This window comes from Pelophylax lessonae (assembly GCF_965119305.1).
Source record: "Pelophylax lessonae genome assembly, chromosome: 12".
NCBI classification, from domain to species: domain Eukaryota; kingdom Metazoa; phylum Chordata; class Amphibia; order Anura; family Ranidae; genus Pelophylax; species Pelophylax lessonae.
Genome location: NC_138779.1, coordinates 29,651,374 through 29,675,230, shown reverse-complemented (window position 1 = coordinate 29,675,230; position 23,857 = coordinate 29,651,374). Strand labels below are relative to the sequence as shown.

General features: G+C 46.3%; 2 protein-coding genes across 3 annotated transcripts in view; both read left to right on the top strand.

Moving 5' to 3' along the window:
• Positions 1–1,377, top strand: part of THYN1 (thymocyte nuclear protein 1) — a 29,357-nt gene extending 27,980 nt beyond the window's left edge. Inside the window, exon 7 of the mRNA XM_082273136.1 lies at positions 1,286–1,377. Within this exon, the coding sequence (XP_082129262.1) occupies positions 1,286–1,329 (44 nt within the window). The 3' untranslated portion in view covers positions 1,330–1,377. The remainder of the gene's footprint in view (positions 1–1,285) is intronic.
• A 4,566-nt stretch (positions 1,378–5,943) lies between these two features.
• On the top strand, positions 5,944–23,359 carry TARDBP (TAR DNA binding protein). Of its 2 annotated transcripts, XM_082273169.1 has the most exons (7): positions 5,944–6,083; positions 8,845–9,094; positions 14,555–14,718; positions 14,811–14,951; positions 16,398–16,457; positions 20,526–20,696; positions 21,721–23,359. In XM_082273169.1, the coding sequence occupies exons 2-7, from the start codon at positions 8,854–8,856 to the stop codon at positions 22,243–22,245; spliced, it is 1,302 nt and encodes a 433-aa protein (XP_082129295.1). In that variant the 5' UTR covers positions 5,944–6,083; positions 8,845–8,853; the 3' UTR covers positions 22,246–23,359. The 2 variants fall into 2 exon arrangements, with proteins under 2 accessions (XP_082129295.1, XP_082129296.1); XM_082273170.1 differs by lacking the exon at positions 16,398–16,457.
• Positions 23,360–23,857: the final 498 nt, after the last annotated feature.

Here is a 23,857-nt window from a genome sequence, read left to right as displayed (position 1 = left end):
GGGTGGCAGATGGACCCCTTCCTCCCCGGACCCCCCTCCAATCACTATAGTGGCAGACGGACCCCCCTCCAATCTCTCCAGCGGCAGACGGATCCAGACCCCCCCACTCCAGTTTACTTACCTTGCTCCATGGGACTGGCAAGGCAGCGGCATCCCCCTCAGTCCCCATGTTCCCTCTCGGTGGCTGTCTCCTCACTCCTTGGCCAATAGGCCAAACGGGAAACAGGCCTCAGGACCCGCTTCCTGATTGGCCGAGAGGAGAATAAGTGTGGCAATAGAGAATATTCATTAGCTATTGTCACACAACTGGGTGGTCTCAGGGTGCAGTGCTCTGCGCCCCCAGCCCACCCTTTTTTGAAGCCTTTTAGAGCCTCTGGCTCTAATCACATGCTTCAAAAAAAAAAAAAATCCCCCATTGGAATCCATGCGTCCGGCGCCCTGCATGTAGATTAGGGGGCCGGACACATGGATAGGGGGGTGGCGCCCCTGCGCCCCCAATGGACGGGCCGGCACTGTTTGAGGTAATAAAAAATAGGAGGAAAAAATGCACTGGACTGTACCAAAAACAAGCATGCAGAAAAGCATCTGAAACGCATCTTGACTGCATTTCTATGGTGTAAACTGGCCCTCAAGCCTAACTTTGGGCTAATTTCGTTCTAAAAGGTCACCCGAAAAAAAAAAAAAAGGCTTTCACCCTATAGCTGCCCCTCTTCACCAGAAAATGAATTAGGGCTCTTTCACACAGTGGTGTCCGTCGGACGGACTCCGTTTCTCTCAGCGGGGGATCGATCCGCCGATCCCCCTCTGAGCAGGAGGATGACAGCTGTGTCTCCGTGCTGTGTGCGGAGACACAACTGTCAGGTCCCCATGCATCGGATGAATCGGATGGGAACGGACCGTCGGTCTGTTTTTTCATCTGATCCGCTGGACGGATGTAAAATAGGGTTTCCATCCGTCCAGATTTGACGGATCGGATCGGATGTAAGTGGAAATGTCTCCGCTGACATCTGATGCCCCATAGGGATGCATGGGGGACCGTTCAGATCCGCCAAAAAAAACGGACAGGTGGATCTGAGCGGTCGGCCTGTGTGAAGGGGCCTTAGTGGGGATTCTTTGAACTCGCCTACTTAAAAAGCTGGAAAACAGCTTCTGAAATGACATCAAAAGATAAACGCTCTATAAAACACCAACAATGCATTGAAGTCTTACATTACCTTTGATTCCTTTCATGCCTGCAGCTTTCTATGGATAATGACTCATACATGTTTTTTTTTTTATATTGCAGAAGAGTTTGACTTTGTCTTGAGCCTGGAAGACAAAAATCTCTAGCAGAGAAAACGCAAATTCCTGTCCTGTTTACAGAGAAGAATTATTAGCACTTGTTTCTTTTTTTTTGTACTTTTTAATACATTTGTTATATTTCAATGTGTTTGTCTGCAATGATTCAAAAGTTGTTCTCCTGACACACCTCATTCCTTTAACCATTTGATCTTGAGAACATTTTACCCCCACATTCATGACCAGGGCATCTTTTGCTTTTCAGCACTTCCCTACTTTAATTGGTAATTGTGCAGTAATGCGACACTGTATGCAAATTAAATGTATATCATTTTTTTTTTTTTTTTACACACGGAGCTTTTGCTGGTTTGTGATCACCGCTGGGTTTTTTACCTTTTGCTCTACAAAGGAAAAAAAGAACAAAAATTTTGAAAAAAAAAAACAAAAACCCCCACAACATTTTCTACTTGTTATAAAACCTATTTAATAAAATCGAATTTCCTCAAAAATGTAAGCCAAAATGTATTCTGCTACATGTCTTTGTTTAAATAAAAAAAAAAAATGTCCCAATTAGTGTATATTGATTGGCCTGTGTGAAAGTTATAGCATCTACAAACTATGGTGTGTGTATCGCTATAATATATATATATATATATATATATATATATATATACAGTGTGTGTGTATCTCTATATAATATATATATATATGTGTGTGTATCTATCTCTATAATGTATGTGTGTGTATATATATATATATATATATATATATATATATATATATACACAGTATCTCTCAAAAGTGAGTACACCCCTCACATTTTTGTAAATATTTTATTCTATCTTTTCATGTGACAGCACTGAAGAAATGACACTTTGCTACAATGTAAAGTAGTGAGTGTACAGATTGTATAACAGTGTAAATTTGCTGTCCCCTCAAAAGAACTCAACACACAGCCATTAATGCCTAAACCACTGGCAACAAAAGTGAGTACACCCCTAAGTGGAAATGTCCAAATTGGGCCCAATTAGCCATTTTCCCTCCCCGGTGTCATGTGACTTGTTAGTGTTAGAAGATCTCAGGTGTCAACGGGGGGAGCAGATGTGTTAAATTTGGTGTTATCGCTCTCACTCTTTCAAACTGGTCACTGGAAGTTCAACATGGCACCTCATGGCAAAGAACTCTCCGAGGATCTGAATAAAAAAAGAATTGTTGCTCTACATAAAGATGGCCTAGGCTATAAGAAGATTGCCAAGACCCTGAAACTGAGCTGCAGCACGGTGGCCAAGACCATACAGTGGTTTACCAGGACAGGTTCCACTCAGAACAGGCCTCACCATGGTGGACCGAAGAGGATGAGTACACGTGCTCAGCGTCCTATCCAGAGGTTGTCTTTGGGAAATAGACATATGAGTGCTGACGGAATTGCTGCAGAGGTTGAAGGGGTGGGGGGTCAGCCTGTCAGTGCTCAGGCCATACATCGCACACTGCATCAGATTGCTCTGCATGGCTGTCGTCCCAGAAGGAAGCCTCTTCTAAAGATGATGCACAAGAAAGCCTGCAAACAGTTTGCTGAAGACAAGCAGACTAAGGACATGGATTACTGGAACCATGTCCCGTGGTCTGATGAGACCAACGTCCCACATAGCCTACATTGTTGATGAGACCAAGATAAACGTATTTGGTTCAGATGGTGTCAAGCGTGTGTCGCGGCAACCAGGCGAGGAGTACAAAGACAAGTGTGTCTTGCCTACAGTCAAGCATGGTGGTGGGAGTGTCATGGTCTTGGGATGCATGAGTGCTGCCGGCACTGGGGAGCTACAGATCATTGTGGGAACTATGAATGCCAACATGTACTGTGACATACGGAAGCAGAGCATGATCCCCTCCCTTCAGAGACTGGGCCGCAGGGCAGTATTCCAACATAACGACCCCAAACACACCTCCAAGATCACCTTGTAAAGCAACCCATTTGGTTTAAAATAGATGTAAAATAAAATAAAGTAGAGCAGTGGACGATGTCAGTAGAGCAGTGGACGGTGTCGGTAGGGCAGTGGACGGTGTCGGTAGGGCAGTGGATGGTGTCAGTAGGGCAGTGGATGGTGTCAGTAGGGCAGTGGATGTGTCAGTAGGGCAGTGGATGTGTCAGTAGGGCAGTGGACGGTGTCGGTAGCGCAGTGGACGGTATCGGTAGGGCAGTGGACGGTGTCGGTAGAGCAGTGGACGGTGTCGGTAGAGCAGTGGACGGTGTCGGTAGGGCAGTGGACGGTGTCGGTAGAGCAGTGGACGGTGTCGGTAGAGCAGTGGACGGTGTCGGTAGGGCAGTGGACGGTGTCGGTAGGGCAGTGGACGGTGTCGGTAGAGCAGTGGACGGTGTCGGTAGAGCAGTGGACGGTGTCGGTAGGGCAGTGGACGGTGTCGGTAGGGCAGTGGACGGTGTCGGTAGAGCAGTGGACGGTGTCGGTAGAGCAGTTGGCAATATCGGTAGGGCAGTGGACGGTGTCGGTAGAGCAGTGGACGGTGTCGGTAGGGCAGTGGACGGTGTCGGTAGGGCAGTGGACGGTATCGGTAGAGCAGTGGACGGTATCGGTAGGGCAGTGGACGGTGTCGGTAGAGCAGTGGATGTGTCAGTAGAGCAGTGGACGGTGTCGGTAGAGCAGTGGACGGTGTCGGTAGAGCAGTGGATGTGTCAGTAGAGCAGTGGACGGTATCGGTAGAGCAGTGGACGGTGTCGGTAGGGCAGTGGACGGTATCGGTAGAGCAGTGGACGGTGTCGGTAGAGCAGTGGATGTGTCAGTAGAGCAGTGGACGGTATCGGTAGAGCAGTGGACGGTGTCGGTAGGGCAGTGGACGGTATCGGTAGAGCAGTGGACGGTGTCGGTAGAGCAGTGGATGTGTCAGTAGAGCAGTGGACGGTATCGGTAGAGCAGTGGACGGTGTCGGTAGGGCAGTGGACGGTGTCGGTAGAGCAGTGGATGTGTCAGTAGAGCAGTGGACGGTATCGGTAGAGCAGTGGACGGTGTCGGTAGGGCAGTGGACGGTATCGGTAGAGCAGTGGACGGTGTCGGTAGAGCAGTGGATGTGTCAGTAGAGCAGTGGACGGTATCGGTAGAGCAGTGGACGGTGTCGGTAGGGCAGTGGACGGTATCGGTAGAGCAGTGGACGGTGTCGGTAGAGCAGTGGATGTGTCAGTAGAGCAGTGGACGGTATCGGTAGAGCAGTGGACGGTGTCGGTAGGGCAGTGGACGGTGTCGGTAGAGCAGTGGATGTGTCAGTAGAGCAGTGGACGGTATCGGTAGAGCAGTGGACGGTGTCGGTAGGGCAGTGGACGGTGTCGGTAGAGCAGTGGACGGTGTCGGTAGAGCAGTGGATGTGTCAGTAGAGCAGTGGACGGTGTCGGTAGGGCAGTGGACGGTATCGGTAGAGCAGTGGACGGTGTCGGTAGAGCAGTGGATGTGTCAGTAGAGCAGTGGACGGTATCGGTAGAGCAGTGGACGGTGTCGGTAGGGCAGTGGACGGTGTCGGTAGAGCAGTGGACGGTGTCGGTAGAGCAGTGGATGTGTCAGTAGAGCAGTGGACGGTATCGGTAGGGCAGTGGACGGTGTCGGTAGGGCAGTGGACGGTATCGGTAGAGCAGTGGACGGTGTCGGTAGGGCAGTGGACGGTGTCGGTAGCGCAGTGGACGGTGTCGGTAGAGCAGTGGCCCTCACGTTTGCCCTGGGCTCTAGGTGACTTTGCCCCAGCACTGCTTCAGCTTGTTTAATTAAGCTTTGACAATGAAACCTGGAAGCTGATTGGTCTCTATGCAGAGCTGCACCAGATTTTTAGACCCTCCAGTTTTATTAAATCCCCCCCATTGTATCGTTTACTGTATATTATTACACCCAAAAGCTCACACACACACATGCCTTTCTCTGCAGCCTCAGCTTCACAGGACAGGGAATGAATGGGAAGTGCTCTGTGCTGAGTGGCTTCATGTTCATTCACTAAAATGAAGCGTAGTAGACAGAGTTTACTATGCTTCCGTTATGAATGAACACAAATGACATATTTACTAGCCCCTTCCCCCGCTCTCCATCCTGAAACATCCCTGTAGAAGATGGGGGGAGAGGAGGAAGGGGGGGGGGAGATACCCTGGCAGTAGGAGGAATGGGCACTGCCCATAGTAATCATGGGGCGCCCAGGCACACCCCCTCTGATTATCCTAGTTTTGTACACATTATAGCAGTACATTGCAGTTTTAGTTGTATATGTGAATAGCGCTGCACCTTTATTTTATATTTGTATGAAAGGTTATCCTGTGACCTTCTATGGAACTATTCGTGTTTATGGGTAAATATCGCCTCTAAAAAACGCTATTTGAGAACAATGAGGGGCGAACCATGCTATACAATCTGCGCATGCGCGCCGCCAGCCGCCTCAGACGTAGACCGTACCACTCAATCCTTTCCCGGAGGGGTGCACCGTTTCGCTTCTACTTTCCCCGCTCCGTGTCGGACAGCACATTGCACATTGCCGCACATCACATTCGGATCAGTATTATATTCTCTCCTGGGCTGGTAACAAAGGAAGTACGCAGCGAAGGAGATGGCGGTAAACGTTTTGGTCATAGTCTGTTCCTCCCCCTCTCTCGCGCGGTGGTAGTTGCTCTCGGCAGATGAGGATTGGAGCTGAGGCTACCGGGCGCCATTTTGTGCGGGAGCTGTGTTCGAAGGAGGTGAGAAGCCGGTTCGGTGTGTGGTTCCCGGGCGTGCGGTGTCGGGCCCTCACTAGGGAATTCTCCATTTTCATCTACGCTGGAGCAGGTGTGTGTGTTCGCGGCGCCGGGCGGGAGCGGAGGCCGCGTGGCTGTGGCCTAGTCGGGGGGAGGAGGGGGATTGGAGGCCTGTGGGAGTCAGGGAAGGGTTGCTTAGGCCGTGCTCACAGCAGAGCGGAGAGCTGCCGGGCGCGGTAAAGACCATTCATCGTTTCATAAGGCCCCTTTCTTTGTTTTTTTTTTTTTGTATTGTACCAACTTTATTTGAAGCGTACAAAAGGTACATTTCATTCACAGCAATGTACAGCTGTACTGCTTTACGTTGCCATGCGTTCGTGGTTGCGGTAGGGGGCAGTGTGGTGATGTATCACATGGCTTCTTCCCTCACACCCCCTTTTTTGTTTTGTACTAACTTTATTTGAAGTGTACAAAAGCTATAATTCATTCACAGCAATGTTCAGCTGTTAAGCTTTACGTTGCCATGCGTTACAGGTTGCAGTAGGGGGGAAGGCAATGTGGTGCATCACATGGCTTCTTCCCTCACACCTTTTTTTTTTTATAGACTAACTTTATTTGAAGTGTACAAAAGGTACATTTAATTCACAGCAATGTACAGCTGTTTTGCTTTACGTTGCCATGCGTTACAGGTTGCAGTAGGGGGCAGTGTGGTGTATCACATGGCTTCTTCCCTCACACCCCCTTTTTTTATGTTTTGTACCAACTCTATTTGAAGCATACAAAAGGTATGCTTTATTCACAGCAATGTACAACTGTGCTGCTTTACGTTGCCATGTGCTCCTAGTTGCGCTAGGGGGAAGTGTGGTGTGTGATTCATCACATGGCCCCTCCTGTGTTTTTTTTTTTTTGTACTAACTTTATTTGAAGTGTACAAAACGTACATGTAATTCACAGCAACCTATAGCAGTGCCATGCCATGTACTGGGCTGCTGTACGTTGCCATGTGACTCGGCACGGTGCCATATGTTGCCACACTGAAGATCTTCTTTGAAGTAGAACCAATGCAATTCTTGTCTTTCATTTTGGACAGAGTAAGGGAGAGTTAATGGCTTCAATACTGGGTGCTTTTACCCCCCTTCCTGCCAAGGCCAGCTTTCAGCGCTGTCACACTGAATGACAATTGCACGGTCATGCAACACTGTACCCAAATTTAATTTTTATTTTTTCCACACAAAAGGCTTTCTTTTGGTGGTATTTAATCACAACTGGATTTTTTATTGCTTAAAAAAAAAAAAAAAGAAAAACAAACATTTGAGAAATTTACTTTGTCAATAAGTAATTTTTCTTGTTCACTGATGGGCAGCACTGATGATCAGTGCCACTGCCCTGATTACCTGTGCAGGTCTCCCCTGTAAGATGCCCGCAGATCTTCTCTCCTCACAAGCGGTCAGAGTGAGATGAGGAGAGTTGTCAACCAGCATTTCCTTGTTTATGTGATCGGCTGTGATTGGGCACTGCTGATCACATAGGTAAAGAACTATGTAATTGGCTATTTACCGTGATTGGGGGGTCGTGCCGTGTCCCAGGGACGTGGCTCGCCTGCGATCAGGCTTGCAAGTGCAGTTATGGCGCTTTTCCACTGCATGGAACCGTAACGGTTCGGCATGCTTTTGTGCTTTTCCACTGCTGGTACCGCATGGTATAGGGTTGGAACTGTTTGGTATAGGTTTGCTTTTCCACTGCATGGAACCGTACGGTACGGCTCTGAAAAAACAGTACCTACTTGATTGTGGTTCCAACAGGTACCAAACTGGTACCATATCCCACAATCCTTTGCATGCAGTCACTACTGGCCACTGATTGGTCAGAGAATCCCACCCACCCCGTTGTTATCCCACCCACTTAACTTTAGTACTACTTTAGTGGAAAAGCAAACCTATACCGAACCGTTCCGACACTATACCATGCGGTACCAGCAGTGGAAAAGCAAACCGGGCCGAGTAGAGCCGAGCCGGTACTTGCAGTGGAAAAGTGCCATTAGACTGGGACAATGTCCTTCCCACGAGAGGATCCCATCTGCCGTCATTTGTCTATATGGCGGGGGGTAGTTAATAATCCCTGTCTGGTTTTATCTGCCATCTGTGTCCCGTAGGGGAGATTTCCTTTAACTTCCTGTCCCATTGCAAACATAAGAAACGAGGCAATCCCTGTTTTTGCCACCAAAACGTTTGCCCCCATTGGAAGATTCCCATCTAGTCATGTTCTTGTGACAGCCCAAAATTAGGAACTTTATTTCACTTTCTGTGGGAAAGGTAACTGGGACAAAGAGAGGGTGAATCTCCCTATTGGGGACACAGACATCAATAAAAACCTGACCAGGGATCTAATCCCTCTATCAAAAATTTAAACAAATTGCCTTTATTTCTAATGTAACTCAAATGTTGAAATGCAACAAGATAGGAAAACAAAATCCATCATGGAGCGTGCGTGACACTGGAATGGCCATGGTGGGTGTACGGAGCTGTAATCTTCCGAATTTGCAGTTTGTGTCCCCACTGTTGGCACAGGAAGTGAAGGAAAATTTCTCCATGGTGCAGTGGTGGTCCACTTTTTAGAAATGTGGATAAGAACCCCTGTCATGTTAATATATATATATATATATATATATATATATATATATATATATATATATATATATATATATATATATATATATATATATATATAATCTGGCCCAGTGCCGCCTGCTCCTCATTTCTTATCCTGGTGTCACTGGGCTTGGAGAGGTGAAAATCTTTTTCAACACGGTTACAGGTAGCAATAAAACTGAACTGTTCTTTTATTCCCTTTAGTTTGCAGCCATGGAAATGGAATATATTCGCGTGGCTGAGGATGAAAATGAAGAACCAATGGAAATTCCCTCTGAAGATGACGGCACCGTCCTCCTATCAACAGTTACAGCACAGTTTCCTGGCGCATGTGGCCTTAGATATCGGAATCCAGTGAATCAGTGTATGCGTGGAGTCAGATTAGTGGAAGGAATCCTTCATGCACCAGAGACCGGATGGGGAAATCTCGTTTATGTTGTCAATTACCCCAAAGGTGAGTGCTAAGTAAAGTGATCAGTATTTGCTGGATGTCACTTTAGGCAGCTGCACACCCCAGTGCTGTCCTGTAAAACAAACACAAAGAAAGGGCGCACCAGCCTAGCGCATTATCCTCAGCAAGCTTTTTAATAAAATAGTTTAAAATCAGCTACTCACAAGCATGCATGATAGGTCAGCATATAGATTCCAACGAACAGCATCAAAATAGAAAAGTCCGAATGTCACATGTAAACGGAAGACTGACTCGTTTCGAGGCCTTGCCTCTTCCTCAGAGCCTGGGGGCCATGTCCAAGACCATGGCTTAAATAGAATGGTCAGGCCTCACATGACCCTCCAACCTGTGGGAGGGGTACCGCCCCAGTGCTGTCCTACCTGCCCTTATAGGAAAAGCTCAGTGAACGCCTGGGTTTGAATCTGCATTTTAGCAAAAGCTGGTCTTGTACAAGGACTCAGTGGTGAGAACTTCACCAAATTTGATTCCAGCCTCTGCATTAGGCTTCATACACAGGGCATTTGCCCAGCCCTTCTAAACTCCTTGCCTCCTGGCAGCAATGTTTTGGCAGAAGAATTGCTCGATGGATGTAAATGTATTTAGGGAGGAAGACAGATCTTGTGTGCCTGCTAAGACACAAATAGGTCCTCCAGTTAGAGCAAACACCTCCTAGGGACACACTTAACACTTTGATCACCCCTGATAACCCCTTCCCTGCCGGTCATTAGTGCAGTAACAGTGTGTTTTTTTTTTTTATCACTGTAATGTCACGGGTCCCCAAAAGTGTCAGTTAGCTGTCCGATATGTCCGCCACAATGTCGAAGTCTCATTAACCACTTAAGCCCCCGAAAATTTTACCCCCTTCCTGACCAGGGCCTATTTTGCGATTCGGCACTGCGTGACTTTAACGGACAATTGCGCGGTCGTGCGATGCCGTACCTAAACTAATTTGACGTCCTTTTTTTTTTTTTTTTTCCACAAACAGAGCTTTCTTTTGGTGGTATTTGATCACCTGTGCAAAGAATTTATTTATTTTTTTGATCATGCGCTATAAACAAAAGAGCGACAATTTTGCAAAATAATATTTTTCAAAAAAATTTTTATATGAAATTCTCCCCAAAAAATGTAAAAATCAAAATTTTTTAACATTTGTGGCCAATTTGTTTTCTGCTACATATGTTTGATAAAAAATCACAATAAGCGTATTTTGATTGGTTTGCACAAAAGTTATTGCGTTTACTAAGGGAAAGATTTGTCTTTTTTTTTTTTTTTTGCGGGACTGCGACATTGCGGCGGACAGATCGGACCCTTGACTGACATTTTTGACACTTTTGGGGGTACCAGTGACATTACTACAGTAATCAGTGCTATACATATGCACTGTTACTGTAAAAATTACACTGGCAGGGAAGAGGTTAACTTTATTGGGGAAGGAGGGGTTAAGTGTGTCCCTAGGGGCGTGCTTCTAACTGTGATTGGATGTGGTTTTACATGTAACAGCACAGATCAACGGTCCTACATAGCAGGACCTTATGATCTGTGTTACACAGGGGAAAATGACAGGCGGCTTTGTTTACATTACATAGAATGTGTCGGCAGATAAGAACCATTTGGCCCATCTAGTCTGCCCAATATATCTGAATCCTATGAAGTCTCTGGCCCTATCTTATATGAAGGATAGCCTTATGCCTACCCCATGCATGCTTAAACTCCTTCAGTGTATTTGCAGCTACCACTTCTGCAGGAAGGTTATTCCATGCATCCACTACTCTCTACCCGCCTGCCTTTCTCCCTTCACAGCGCACAATCGCACGGAGGTGTCCGTGAACGAGCCGTGCGGGGGGCGCGTGCTCGCCCCCTATTGGCTTACAGGCTATTGACGTACCCATACGTCACTTTGCCTGGCCGGGGCTGACCGCCACAGTATGTTTGCTTGCGGTGGTCGGCAACCGGTTAAGGATTGCTGCCATTACTAGTTAAAAAAAAAGCTATAAAAATATTGCATCGTTTGTGGACGCAAACCAATAAATATAAACCTTTTGGGATTTTTTTTTTTTTTTTTAACAAAAATATGTAGCAGAATACATTCTGGCTTAAATTGATGAAGAAAATTTTTTTTTTTTGGCTGTGTTTTTAGAGCAGAAAGTAGTGCGTGTTTTTTTTTTTTTTTTTTCAAAATTGTCCCTTTCGTTTGCACAAAAAAAACGCAGAGGTGATCAAATACCACCAAAAGAGCTTTATTTGTGCAAAGACTTTCATTTCATTTGGGTACAGCATCGCACGACCGCGCAATTGTCAGCGTAACGCAGTGCCGTATCGGAAAAAAATGGTCTGGTCATTAACCACTTTAATACCGGGCACTTCCCGCCCAGGCCAATTTTCCCCTTTTAGCGCTGTTGCATTTTGAATGACAATTGCGCGGTCATGCAACACTGTACCTACACCAAATTTATGTCATTTTCCCCCCACAAATAGAGCTTTCTTTTGGTGGTATTTGATCACCTCTGGGTTTTTTCCTTTTTGCTAAACAAATAAAAAAAAGACCGAAAAGTTTAAAAAAAAAAAAAGTTTTTTTTTTTGTTTTTATGTTATACAATTTTGTAAATACGTTTTTTCCTGCACTGATGGGGAGGCACTGATGGGGAGGCACTGATGGGCGGCACTGATGGGCACTGATGGGCGGCACCGGTGGGCAATAATGGGCACTGGTGGGCGACACTTAAGGATGGCAATGATGGGCACTTGTGGGCAGCACTGATAGGGAGGGCACTGGTGGGCAGCACTGATGGGGTGGGCAATGGGGGGCTCCCTGAGCCCTGATTGCCATCCCTGGTGGCCATAGTGGGCATCCCTGGGGTCATAGTGGGCATCCCTGGTGGATCTAGTGGCATCCCCCCCCCCCCCCCCCCCGAGGGTCTGCACTGGTAATCAATGATCTGATTACCAGTGCCGACCCCCCCCCCCCCCCTGTCAGGGGAGCCGCCGATCGGCGCTCCTTTACTCGTGCCTGTCAGGCACGAACTAAGGAAAGCCGATCAACGGCTGTTCCTATTTACTATGTGACCAGCCGTGATTGGACACGGCTGATCACATGGTAAAGAGCCTCCGTCAGAGGCTCTTTACCGAGATCGGAGATGCAGGGTGTCAGACTGACACCTCGCATCACAGATCGCCGCTCTGCGCTCCCCCGGGGGGCGCCCAGACCTGTGTTATCCTGCCGCCGTCATATGACGTCCGGTCAGGATAACTCAACCACATTCCCGCCATCATTTCCCTATAGGGCGGGCGGGGAGTGGTTAAGGGTGTAAAACCTTCCAGTACAGAAGTGTTTAAGCTTTTTCAACTTTATCCCTGACCAGTCTGTGTGTTCCTTGGCCTTCATGATGCTGTTTGTTCACTAAGGTTCTCTACCAAACCACTGAGGGCTTCACAGAACAGCTGTATTTTTACTGAGACTAAATTACACACTGGTGGACTCTATTTACTAATAAGGTGACTTCTGAAGGCAATTGGTTCCGCTAGATTTGTGAGGGATATCGGAGTAAATGGAGGCTGAATACAAATGCACGCTGCACTTTTCACATATTTAATTGTAAATAATTTGGAAAGCAATTTATCATTTTCCTTCCACTTGACAACACTTTGGTCTATCACACAGAATCCCAATAAAACACATTTTTATATTTTTGGTTGTAACTTGACAAATGTGGAGCATTTCAAGGGGTATAATACTAGCAAGGTGCTGTAGTTTCCATAAATGATGCTACTAAAATTGGTGTGCTGTAAAGAGCCTCCAGCAATGTTTGTTCACCCCTGAGGAGCAGTAAATCGATAGGCCGTCAGCAGAAAAAAATGCTGAGTGCCGCTGAGCATGTGCAGAGCAGGGTGAGACAGCGTGTTACTGGTTTTTAAACTGTATATGCACTTTATTTTATTTTTATTTTTTTTCCAATAGCTATACCTGCAAAAAGGGGCCGGCCTAAAGTGATCTAGCAGGACTTAATTTTCTGACTAAAGTTCCACTTTAAATCCAACCAGCCTGTGTCTATATGCTTTAAATGGGAGGCAGGGCCTACATCGATCAACATGAGATGGCCCACACACTGTTTTAGTTGGTGGGCATGGAAAGAGGGAGTGTGCTGTCAGTCACGTGACCTACGCCGCTACGATCAGAGCTCCCCCCCCCTTTTTATTTTTTTATAGCCTCTTTTGGCGGGAACACAGGCTTTATAAAGTATTTGTAAACCCTCACCTTACAAAGCAATTCATGCAGTTTAAAATGGAAATGAAAGGCAAAACATTTGTAGTAATATTATTCCCTCTGTTCTCATCTGCATAGAGCTCAGGGAGGAAAAACAGCAGTACACTGAGCTTCCCAGTGAATGGCTGTGTGGGAGAGAGGGCATGTCGAGGACAATTCTAATCATTGTAGACCAGGCTCAATTCCCAGCACAGCAGTAGTACTGACCACACTGCCTTCATGCCTAGTGGGGTCAGTTTTAATAGGAAAATGGAGGGACTGGCAGGAGCACAAGGGATTCCACACAAAGGAAGCAATACAAAGAACTGGATACTTTTTTTTTTTTTTTTTTTCTTTTTTTATCATGCGCTATAAACAAAGAGCGTCAATTTTGCAAAAATAGCAATATTTTTCACATTTTTTTAATATGAAATCCCCCCCCCCCCCCCAAAAAAATGTAAAAATCAAAATTTTTTTAACATTTTCGGTCAATTTGTTTTATGCTGCATATGTTTGGTAAAAAAAATCGCAAAAAGCGTATTTTGATTGGTTTGCGCAAAAGTTATCGCGTTTACTAACAAAGGGAAAGATTTTTGTTGTTTTTTTTTTTTTTTTAACGCGTAATGGTGGCGATCTGCGATTTTTATTTATTTATTTTTTCTTTTTCTTTCTCAGTACTGCGACATTGCGGCAGACAGATCGGACCCTTGACTGACATTTTTGACACTTTTGGGGTTACCAGTGACATTTCTGCAGTAATCAGTGCTATACATATGCACTGTTACTGTAAAAATACACTGGCAGTGAAGGGGTTAACTTTATTTGAGAGGGAGGGGCTGTGTGTGTCCCTAGGGGCGTGATTCTAACTGTGATTGGCTGTGGCTTGAGCTGTAGAAACAGTGATCAACGGTCCTACATAGTAGAACCGTATGATCAGTGTTCCTACACAGGGGAGAATGACAGGCGGCTTGTTTACACTAGCCGCCTGACTTTCTCCCTCTCCCCCGACGATCGCTGAGTGACCGGCGGGGTCCGTGACCACGGCGCGCGCTCGCTCCCCAGAGCCTAACAGGCTAGTGACGTACCCATACGTCACTCTGCCTGTGAGGGGCTGACCGCCGCAGTATATGTACTTGCGGCGGTCGGCAAGTGGTTAAGGTGTATTTATGCCATTTTTAGTATAATATTTAAAAAAAACATTTTTTTTTTTTCTTTGCTTACAGACAACAAGAGGAAGATGGATGAAACCGATGCCTCTTCAGCTGTTAAAATAAAGCGTGCTGTTACAAAAACATCTGATCTCATTGTGTTGGGACTTCCGTGGAAAACGACAGAGCAGGACCTGAAAGAATATTTCAGTACATTTGGAGAAGTAATCATGGTTCAGGTATATATATATTTTTTTATTCTCTTCTGATGAGCACCCAAAAAACAAACTGTTAAAAGTACCAGTTGTTAAATTGTACTTCTCCTTTGTAGGTTAAAAAAGATGCCAAAACAGGCCATTCAAAAGGCTTTGGATTTGTTCGCTTTGCAGACTATGAAACACAGGTGAAAGTGATGTCACAGCGGCACATGATAGACGGCAGATGGTGTGATTGCAAACTGCCTAATTCAAAGGTAAGATGTCCTATGTGCAGGGTCTTGCTTGCTTAGACCTCTTTAAAAGCTAAACTATTTTTTTCTCTTTAAATGCACGTTTGCAGGTAAAAGGTAAATTTATTCTTTTCTTGGTGCGCTGTTCTGCAGGCTCCTAAGAAAACATTAATAAATGGACTTTCCCCAATCATCTTCCAGGACAGCTCACTTGATCACTTGAGATGATTGGCTCCGCCTTCAACAGGAAACAGAAACCAAAAAGATTAAATAGCCCCCCCCTTTACCTTCCCTCTTCAGTTATGTTTCCGAACCATCCAGGATTACACTGGGTCAGGTTTGTTTTTTTTTTTGTTTGGTTCTGGCGATTGTGGTCTCAGAACCCCTCTCTGGTGGATAAGACTGGGTGTGCCTGTGTTCTAGGAGCCGTTCTCGTGTGTGTGTGTGTGTGTGTGTGTGGTGTTTTTTAGTACAGATCATGCCTCCTGTGGGTAAGGAATCCCCTGTGGTGGAAGAATCAGGGGCCTAGTTAGATGGACCTAGATGGCGGTGCAGTTTCTTGCAAGCCATGTGTACTAATAGGGCCGTGGGTAGGACAGCGCTTGTGGGTCCAGTCTGTCCCAGATTGCTCCGGACCGGAAGTGCGTTGATGCATTTCATGTACACTATCTGTGCACTTTCAGTTTAAAGGATCCCTGCACCCACTTCTGGTGAATGGTCTTTTATAGAGAGGTGTGGCTTGCTAACTGTTTCTGGCCCAGTGAGGGGAATTATATGGTGGTTCCGGAAAGTGGCTACATGCAGGGTTGCTATTTAGACGTTTGGGAGATGCCCAATTTAGCATCTGGATGTTACCAGAGGTGTTAGGAAATCTCTTCCGCTCCTAATTTTATACAGGGGTTCCAAGAAGAGCCTTTCTGCTTCCAAAAGTTCCATTGCTAGGTGGATTATAGCTCTGTCTAGTCTGCAAGCATTTAGGTCAGCTGCCACCTGCTAGGGTTAGAGCACACTCCACAAGATCATTAGACACATCATGGCTGAAAGAGTAAGTGCTTCTTGGGAAGACATTGCATGAGCGGTAGTATGGTCTTCAGCCCATGCTTTCATAAAGCACTACTGAGTGGAGATGTTATCCAGCCAAGATCTATCCTTTGGAAGTAAGGTTTTGCATGCTGTCCCCCCTCCCCTCCCCCAAGTTAGGATTTCTTGTTGATCTCCTCAAGTGAGCTGTCCTGGAAGATTAGGGAAAACCTTGGTTAGTAACCGGTAAAAGTATTTCCAGGAATCTTCCAGGACAGCGGATATATTCCCACCCGGTTTGTTTTGTATTATTCACTGAGAGTTTTTGGGTTTGTGGAATTAGTGTTTTTTTCCCCTTGTGCACGTTGGTGGAGGATTTTACTTCTTACAACTGAAGAGGGGATGGTAAGGGGGGTTATTTTAATCTTTTTGGTTTGTTTCCTGTTGAAGGCAGAGCCATACTTCTCTCAAATGGGCTATCCTGGAAGATTCCTGGAAATACCGTTACCGGTAAGACTAACCTAGGTTTTTTTTTTGCCTGCAAATAAAATGCATTTTACTTTTTTGCCTCAGGAGCCTGCAGACCATTGCACCCATGATCAGCAGACTCCTAATACAGCTGTCTGTGCCTCCTGCATTGGCAGACAGTTACTAAATTACGGGGAGTGCTCACCAGCGCCCTTGCAGCTCATTGAGCACTACAAACCTTTTTGTACTTGTAGCACATTCAATCGCAGATAGCGGTTTGGAAAGATCTACCTTTTTCAATTTTAAAGTGATTGTAGTCTCCCCTTTTTGTATGTGGGTTTTTTTCCTCCAAAATAAACATGTCACCTGCTCTGTGCAGTGTAATTGCTACAAGGTGGCCCACAACCTCTTCTTGGGTCCTCTGCTGCTTGTGTTCCTGGCTCCTTCTCTTTGTGCCCCCATAGCAAGCTGCTTGTTGCCTGCGTCCATAGGTAGGGCACCTCGGCCTTGCTCCCTCGTCACAGGGTTGGACTGACAGCAGTGGTAGCCAATGAGAGGGGAGAGAGCCGCTACAGGTGTGCACAGTAATATAGAAATATTACCAGCAGCGCATGTCTCAGAAAAATAATAAAAAAAAAAAAAAAAAAATGGGGGGGGGGGGGGAAGAATAATTAGCCTGTTGACCAAGCCAATTTAAAGATAAGCAGTGGTTACTGAGCGTGAAAGGTTGCAATGCGCATATGAATTATGCTGTATCCCATATCTATCACATGTATCGTATACAGTGCATCCCCAAGTAGATATAAAGTGCACATAAACCAGTACATATAAACCAACGCATTCAGTGCTCATAAGACCATGCAGCAATATCTTATGCCAAAAAATTATATATGTGTGTGTGTGTGTGTATTATAGGATATATGTGGAGCATAAAGGTAATGGTGGTATGTCAATTATAAAAAAAAAAAAATGTCCAATGAAGTCCAAAGTTATAGTGCTGTGATTGCATCCGAAAGAACCCCCAGAAAACTCCTCTATATCATGGAATAGTGGGTGGATCTTCCAATGTGTGCAATGGTGGTGTCACCCTCCGTGCACGTGAAGTATGGTGTAAAAAATTCTAACTCACCGGAAGGTGTTGACCCCCAATACCATACGGTAAGTGGGTCAATATGGCTTAAGGGTAGGTATCCAGCGGGGGGTCCCATCGGTCCGCGCCCGGGTGGTCCTGAATGTTCCTAGCAGTGAGTATGTTAAGGTAAAAATGGATGGGAGTCCATTTTACACGCTGGTGGCATCCCTGTATCAGGGAGATTTTCTTGCCTCCATCGACCTCAAAGATGCTTGCCTTCACATTCCAATATGTGCCGGTCACCAGCGCTTCCTCTGCTTTGCCATGGGAGAGGAGCATTCTCAGATTGTGGCGTTAACCTTTGGTCTCGCCTCTGCTCCTCGGGTCTTCACAAAAAGTGTTAGCCCCACTGCTAGCATTGTTACGCCAACGGGGGATCGTGGTACTGAGCTATTTGGGGGACCTCCTTCTGCGAGCGGAGTCCCCTCCTGCTCTGGTGGAAAACGCCATACGAACTCTGAAGGCATTAGGCTGGATTCTGAATTTTCAGAAGTCTGCTCTGGTTCCGTACACAAAGCTGGACTATCTGGGTCTGACTTTGGACTCGGCCTTAGCCAGAGTGTTCCTTCCTCTGGACAAACTCCAGAAATTGCAGGCTGCAATTCGTCTCCTGTCCAGCAGATGGTCATCCCTCTGGACTTGCATGTGGCTGCTGGGCATGATCGTCTACCTTCGAGGCAGTTCTGTTTGCACAGTTCGAACGAAGGAATGACTGATATGGGGGCTTTGTTGACCGGTGCTTCAGGTGGGTAAATCCTTCCTCCCCTTGTATTGGACAGTGGTTATCACAGATGCCAGCTTGTATGGCTGGGGAGGCATCGTCCTTCTGTTCAGGATGTCTGGACACTGCAAGATTCCAGACTACCGATAAATGTCTTGGAACTCCGAGCAGTCAGACTGTGTCTGGACCATTGGATGGATCATCTTCAGGGATGCGCAGTGCGCATTCAGTCGGACAATGCCACGGCCGTAGATTATGTCAATTACCAGGGGGGTACAAGAATGCCTCGTTTCCACTGAGCGGGTCGGTACGGTACGCTAATTTGAGTGTTTCCATTATGAAAGTGGCCCATACAACCGAACCAAACCGCACCATTCCTGGTCCTGCTTCAGATGTAGGGCCATAGGAAATGGTACGGTACGGTTAGGGCGGAGCTACTGGCGTCACACGATGGATTCCACTGATTGGCGGACAGGAAAACTTCAATGCTCACATCAAATGAAAGAGCAAAACAAACACCTCATTTGGTGTAAACCCCGCATGGTCCCTGGTGGCCCGACTTGCAGTGGAATCGCTCACCTGAATAGAATAGACCAAACCCTTCCAAACTGTACCGACCCGAACCGTTCCGCTCAGTAGAAACGAGGCAGAAGTGTCCTGGCGACTCTGAAGGTAGCCGGCATTCTAAGGTGGGCAGAACAGTTTGTTCCAACCCTCTCCGCCGTACACCTTCCAGGAGTGGAAAACTGGCAGGCGGATTACCTCAGTCAGCAGGGGGAAGGAGTGGTCCCTCTTTTATCCCGAGGTGTTTCATCAGTTGTCTACTATGAGGCATCTCCGAGGTGGACCTGTTTGCGTCTCGGCTCAACAGGTGCAGAGGTTTGTGGCTCGGTCGCGGCATCATCTGGTGGACGCCACAGACCCGCTGTTGGCCCTATTGGGTACGTAGCGTCTGATTTACGCCTTTCCTCCTCTCAAGCTTCTATGCAGGATCAAGGCAGAAGGGATTCCAGTCATCTTGGTGGCCCCGGACTGGCCTCGCTGGGCTTGGTACACCGATCTGGTCACTGACATTCCTTGGAAGCTTCCTTTCAGGGTGGATCTGCTGTCCCAAGGACCAATCTTCCATACTGCTTTGCTGTCGCTGGCTTTGATGGCTTGGCTGTTGAATGCCAGGTGCTGAAGGATAGAGGTTTATCGGAGTTGGTGATTCCAACACTGTTAAAAGCTAGGAAATCTACTTCTAGGAAGATCTACCATCGTACGTGGAAGTCATACATAGCATGGTGTGAGTCTCTTGAGGTTCATCGTTGCTTGCGGTATCTCGGAGCTTGACCCTCCTTCAATGGGGGGTTGAGCAAAACTGACCTTAAGTGCTATCAAGGGTCAGGTGTTGGCCTTAGCAGTCTTCTTTCAATGGCCCTTGGCCACATACTCCCTGGTGTATAATTTTTCTTCAGGGAGCTAGGCACTTGGCCCCTCCAGTGTGGTCTCCGTTGCCGCCTTGGGACCTCAATTTAGTGCTCAGTCCTCCAGAAGCCTTCTTTGGAGAGTCTTCAGAAGATTCCACTGCTTACGCTGTCCCGGAAGGTGGCCTTGGTGGCTAACGCCTCTGCGGGCAGGGTGTCGGAAATGACGGTGCTCTCCTGTAGTTCACCTTACTTGGTGGTTCAGAGATGAGGTGGTTCTTCGTCCGTCCCTGTCCGTCGTTCCTTCCAAAGTTTGTCTGATTTTCATTTGAATGAAGACGTTGTGTTGCCTTCCCTGTGTCCCAGGCCACAACACCTGAAGGAAATTGCCTTGTATGCCTTGGGTGTGGTTCGGGCAATAAGGGTGTACCTGGCAGCTAGTCTTCTTTTTATTTTTATTTTTTTTAAATACCAGTAATGGCGTCTTATAGCATCGGATATGAATTGACCCTTTGTGGGAACCAGTGACACAAATACAGTGATCATTACTAAAAATATGCACTGTCGTTCTAATGACACTGACTGGGAAGGAGTTAAACTGTTAGGGCATTTAAAGGGTTAACTGTGTGCCTAGCCAGTGTTTGTGTACTGTTCTGCTTTCACTAGGGGAAGAGGCGCATTCTAATCTCTGCTTTGCAAAGAAACAAGACCATCCCTTTAATTTAGAATTGGTTAATTTTGAGGTGACCCTAGTGATTAGATCAGACACATAAGCAGGTAAAGTTTGTTTATGAAGTGTAATTTTACATCTTGTGTATTTATTTGTTCCTCCTCCCCTACATTAACAGCAAAGCCCAGATGAGCCGATGCGCAGCCGAAAAGTCTTTGTTGGCCGCTGTACGGAGGACATGAGTGCTGAAGAGCTTCGCCAGTTCTTCGCTCAGTATGGTGAAGTTGTAGATGTGTTCATCCCGAAGCCTTTCAGAGCATTCGCTTTTGTGACGTTTGCAGATGACCAGGTAAGTTCTTTGCAATGTCTTAAGCCCGGTACACATGAAGTTTATTTTCTCTTATGTTCAACCCAGCAAGAAATAACTGACCGACCGCTGTACCAGCACAAGTAATAGTGTGGCGATCTGACCCCCAAAAAATGTAACATTTTAAGGGTGCTTGAGGACTCGTGCAAGAACCAATACATTACCTCTGGCAGCTCGCAGGTTGTGTGGATTTTTCACAAATGGGGAATGGCCATAGATTAAAATTCAGCTGGTCTGTGCTGAACCAGCCAAAATTTCAATCTCTGGCCAGCCTAAAGATAAGTATTATACGCCTACCTGCTCTGCGCAATGGTTTTTGCACAGAGCAACCCCTGAACCTTCTTCTGGCACCCCTTGCAGGCATTCTTTGCTGAGTTCTCTCCTAGGAAGCGGCATGCTATGTGGGCACTCCGTGCTCGATCCTGAACCAGACTGTCTACTCAGGCACTCGTCTGGGCCAATGGCTCCTGCTGCTCTCAGCGAAGCCTGTGAGCGGTGAAGAGCTGCTTTGATGGGCACAGCGCTGGATCGAGGTCTGACTCAGGCAAGTATTTGGGGAAGGCTACTTTTAAGGGTATATGGTTTTTTTTATTTTGGGTTTTTTTTTTTTTTTTTCTTGTTCCCTGATGACAGGATGCACCTGTGAAACATGGATACCTGACTCAAATAAAAACGCAACAGTGGTTGCGTGTTTAATGCTATTTTCAATGGGGATGTGTGGTTTTTTTTAAACACAAAATGCAGCCAGCTGGACTTTTAACACTGACCGGTGTGGAGAGTTCCATAGGATATAAAGGGATGCATTTTTCATCCATGTGTTTGGATTTTTTTTTTTTCTGTAAAACTGATCAGTGTTGACAGGGCCTTAAAACTAAAATTAGTATAGTTAAACAGTGTTGCGTGTTACTTTCTAGTACTGTGATTTCTTGGAGACTGCATAATTTGTGTCGGTGACACAAAGCCGATGGATTTTTGGTAAATAACCGTTGATGGTTTTATCTTCCAGGTGGCACAATCTCTGTGTGGAGAAGACCTCATCATCAAAGGGGTCAGCGTTCATGTTTCAACTGCAGAACCCAAACACAACAACAACCGAGCGCCCTTGGATAGGGGTGGAAGATTCCCAGGGCCAAACTTTGGGAATCAGGGCTACCCCAACAATAGGCCAAACAGCAGTGCCCTTGGTAACAACCAACCAAACAATATGGGGGGTGGTGGTGGAATGAACTTTGGGGCCTTTAGCATCAACCCAGCTATGATGGCGGCTGCTCAGGCAGCTCTTCAAAGTAGTTGGGGCATGATGGGTATGCTGGCTAGCCAGCAAAACCAGCCTGGTGGCCCACAGGGCAATAGTCAGGGCCAGGGGAATCAGCCCAGGGACCAGACACAAGGTTTCGGGACAGGTAGTAACTCCTATGGCTCAAATTCTGGTGCTATAGGCTGGGGCTCACCTAATGCTGGTTCTGGTACTGGATTCAATGGGGGCTTCAGCTCAAGTATGGATTCAAAGTCATCGGGGTGGGGTATGTAGAAATAATGGGTAGATGAGGTGTTTTGGGTGACTGGGGTGAACAAACATTTCCTAATTTTGTGGTAAGTATAACGTAAAATGATCGTTACCTGAAGGTTTTCTTCAAGTGTGCAGCTGTGCCTGCTTTGTAAAGAAAGATGACTGATAGATACTGTGTGCGTGAACTTCAACGCTGCATGTTGAAGAAAACCTACTGGCATTACCTGATGTATAACTTTATTTTTTTTTATTTCCATTATGTAAATGAACGATTCTGAATATGTTTAGGACAGTCTTCCCTTATTGTGTTCACTGCTTCGTCAACTGATCTCTGCTCCTCACTTTTGTCTACCCGGGACCTGGCACATGCAAGCAGCGCTCTTTAATAAGCCACGCTGGATCTCTTCCCCCTACATGCATTACCCAGCAAGAACGCCTCCTCTGCGGCCTTTCTTTAGAACGGTGGGTGAGCCATTTTTAATCCGCTACTTTATTTTCATGGAAGTCGTGCCAGCGCTTCTGAACGCACGGCTGTGAGGTGGAACCAGAAGGCTTGCTTGAACTGTGGGTGTTACCAAGGAATGAGAGGCTTGGGTATGAGCGAGAACCGAGAGCGCGTGCGCAAACCTGGTGGTGCATTATGGGAATATATATTTTTTTAACATGAAGGTGACGATGTGTCTCTGGATCCATTGACCTTGGTGATTGTGTGCAGAGAGCAGTGGGAGCCAGTAACGTACGAATGTTTCTTGCATTCAGAGGACTTGTCCATTTTGGAAGACTGAGGCCTTTCCTGCCTAAAAGATTATTGTTTGAAATCAGTTTGTGTAAAAAAAAATTCCCCCTTCCCTTCCCTTTCCTGAAAACGTCTATTGCTGTGAATGCTGTATGAAGTGTGCATTCTTTTCTGTTCACTGACAATGTGAGTCTCTGTGAACTGCATTTGATGCTGGTGGGGTGGGTGGTGAACGCTCTGGAGTGGCATGAAATGCTCCTGTTTTTCAAGAGTGTTGGGACTGTTTTGGTTTGTACGTTATACCCAGAATGCCGTTTGCTGCAGATATGTGTTCTGTGTTTGGATGCTTTTTACAAGACTTGTCAATGTAGGATTCTTAAATAAAATGGTTTAAATAAAGTCCGTGTCTTGTATTTTTTTTTTTTTTTTTTTTTTCCCCCAGCTGAACTGTTTTTTTCTATTAAACAAACTTGGCTGTCTTGTACTTTATGGAACAGGAGTCTGGGAAAATGGGGTAGACATTCCAAAAAATTGGCCGTCCTGGGAACCCTTCAAAATTTAAAGGGGTTGTAAAGTCAAGTGTGTGTGTGTGTGTGTGTGTGTGTGTGTGTGTGTGTGTGTGTGTGTGTTTTTTTTTTTTTTCCTATGGCGACTGTTGTCGTGGCCTCTGTTGAAAGAGGCATAACGTATGTAGTATAAAGCTGTGACCAGGCCGATAAATAGGAGCTGTTGTCTGTTGGGCTTGGGGCGGTCTGCGTACCTATTTTTGCAACACTCGCTTTATGCATAGTGGGGACCCTAATTGTAATGTGGGGCACTTATTGCTTCCCCAGCTTCCAAAATAATAGTTGAGCCTTTACTCTTAATTGTTCTGGAGGAGTGATGCCAGAAGGAGGG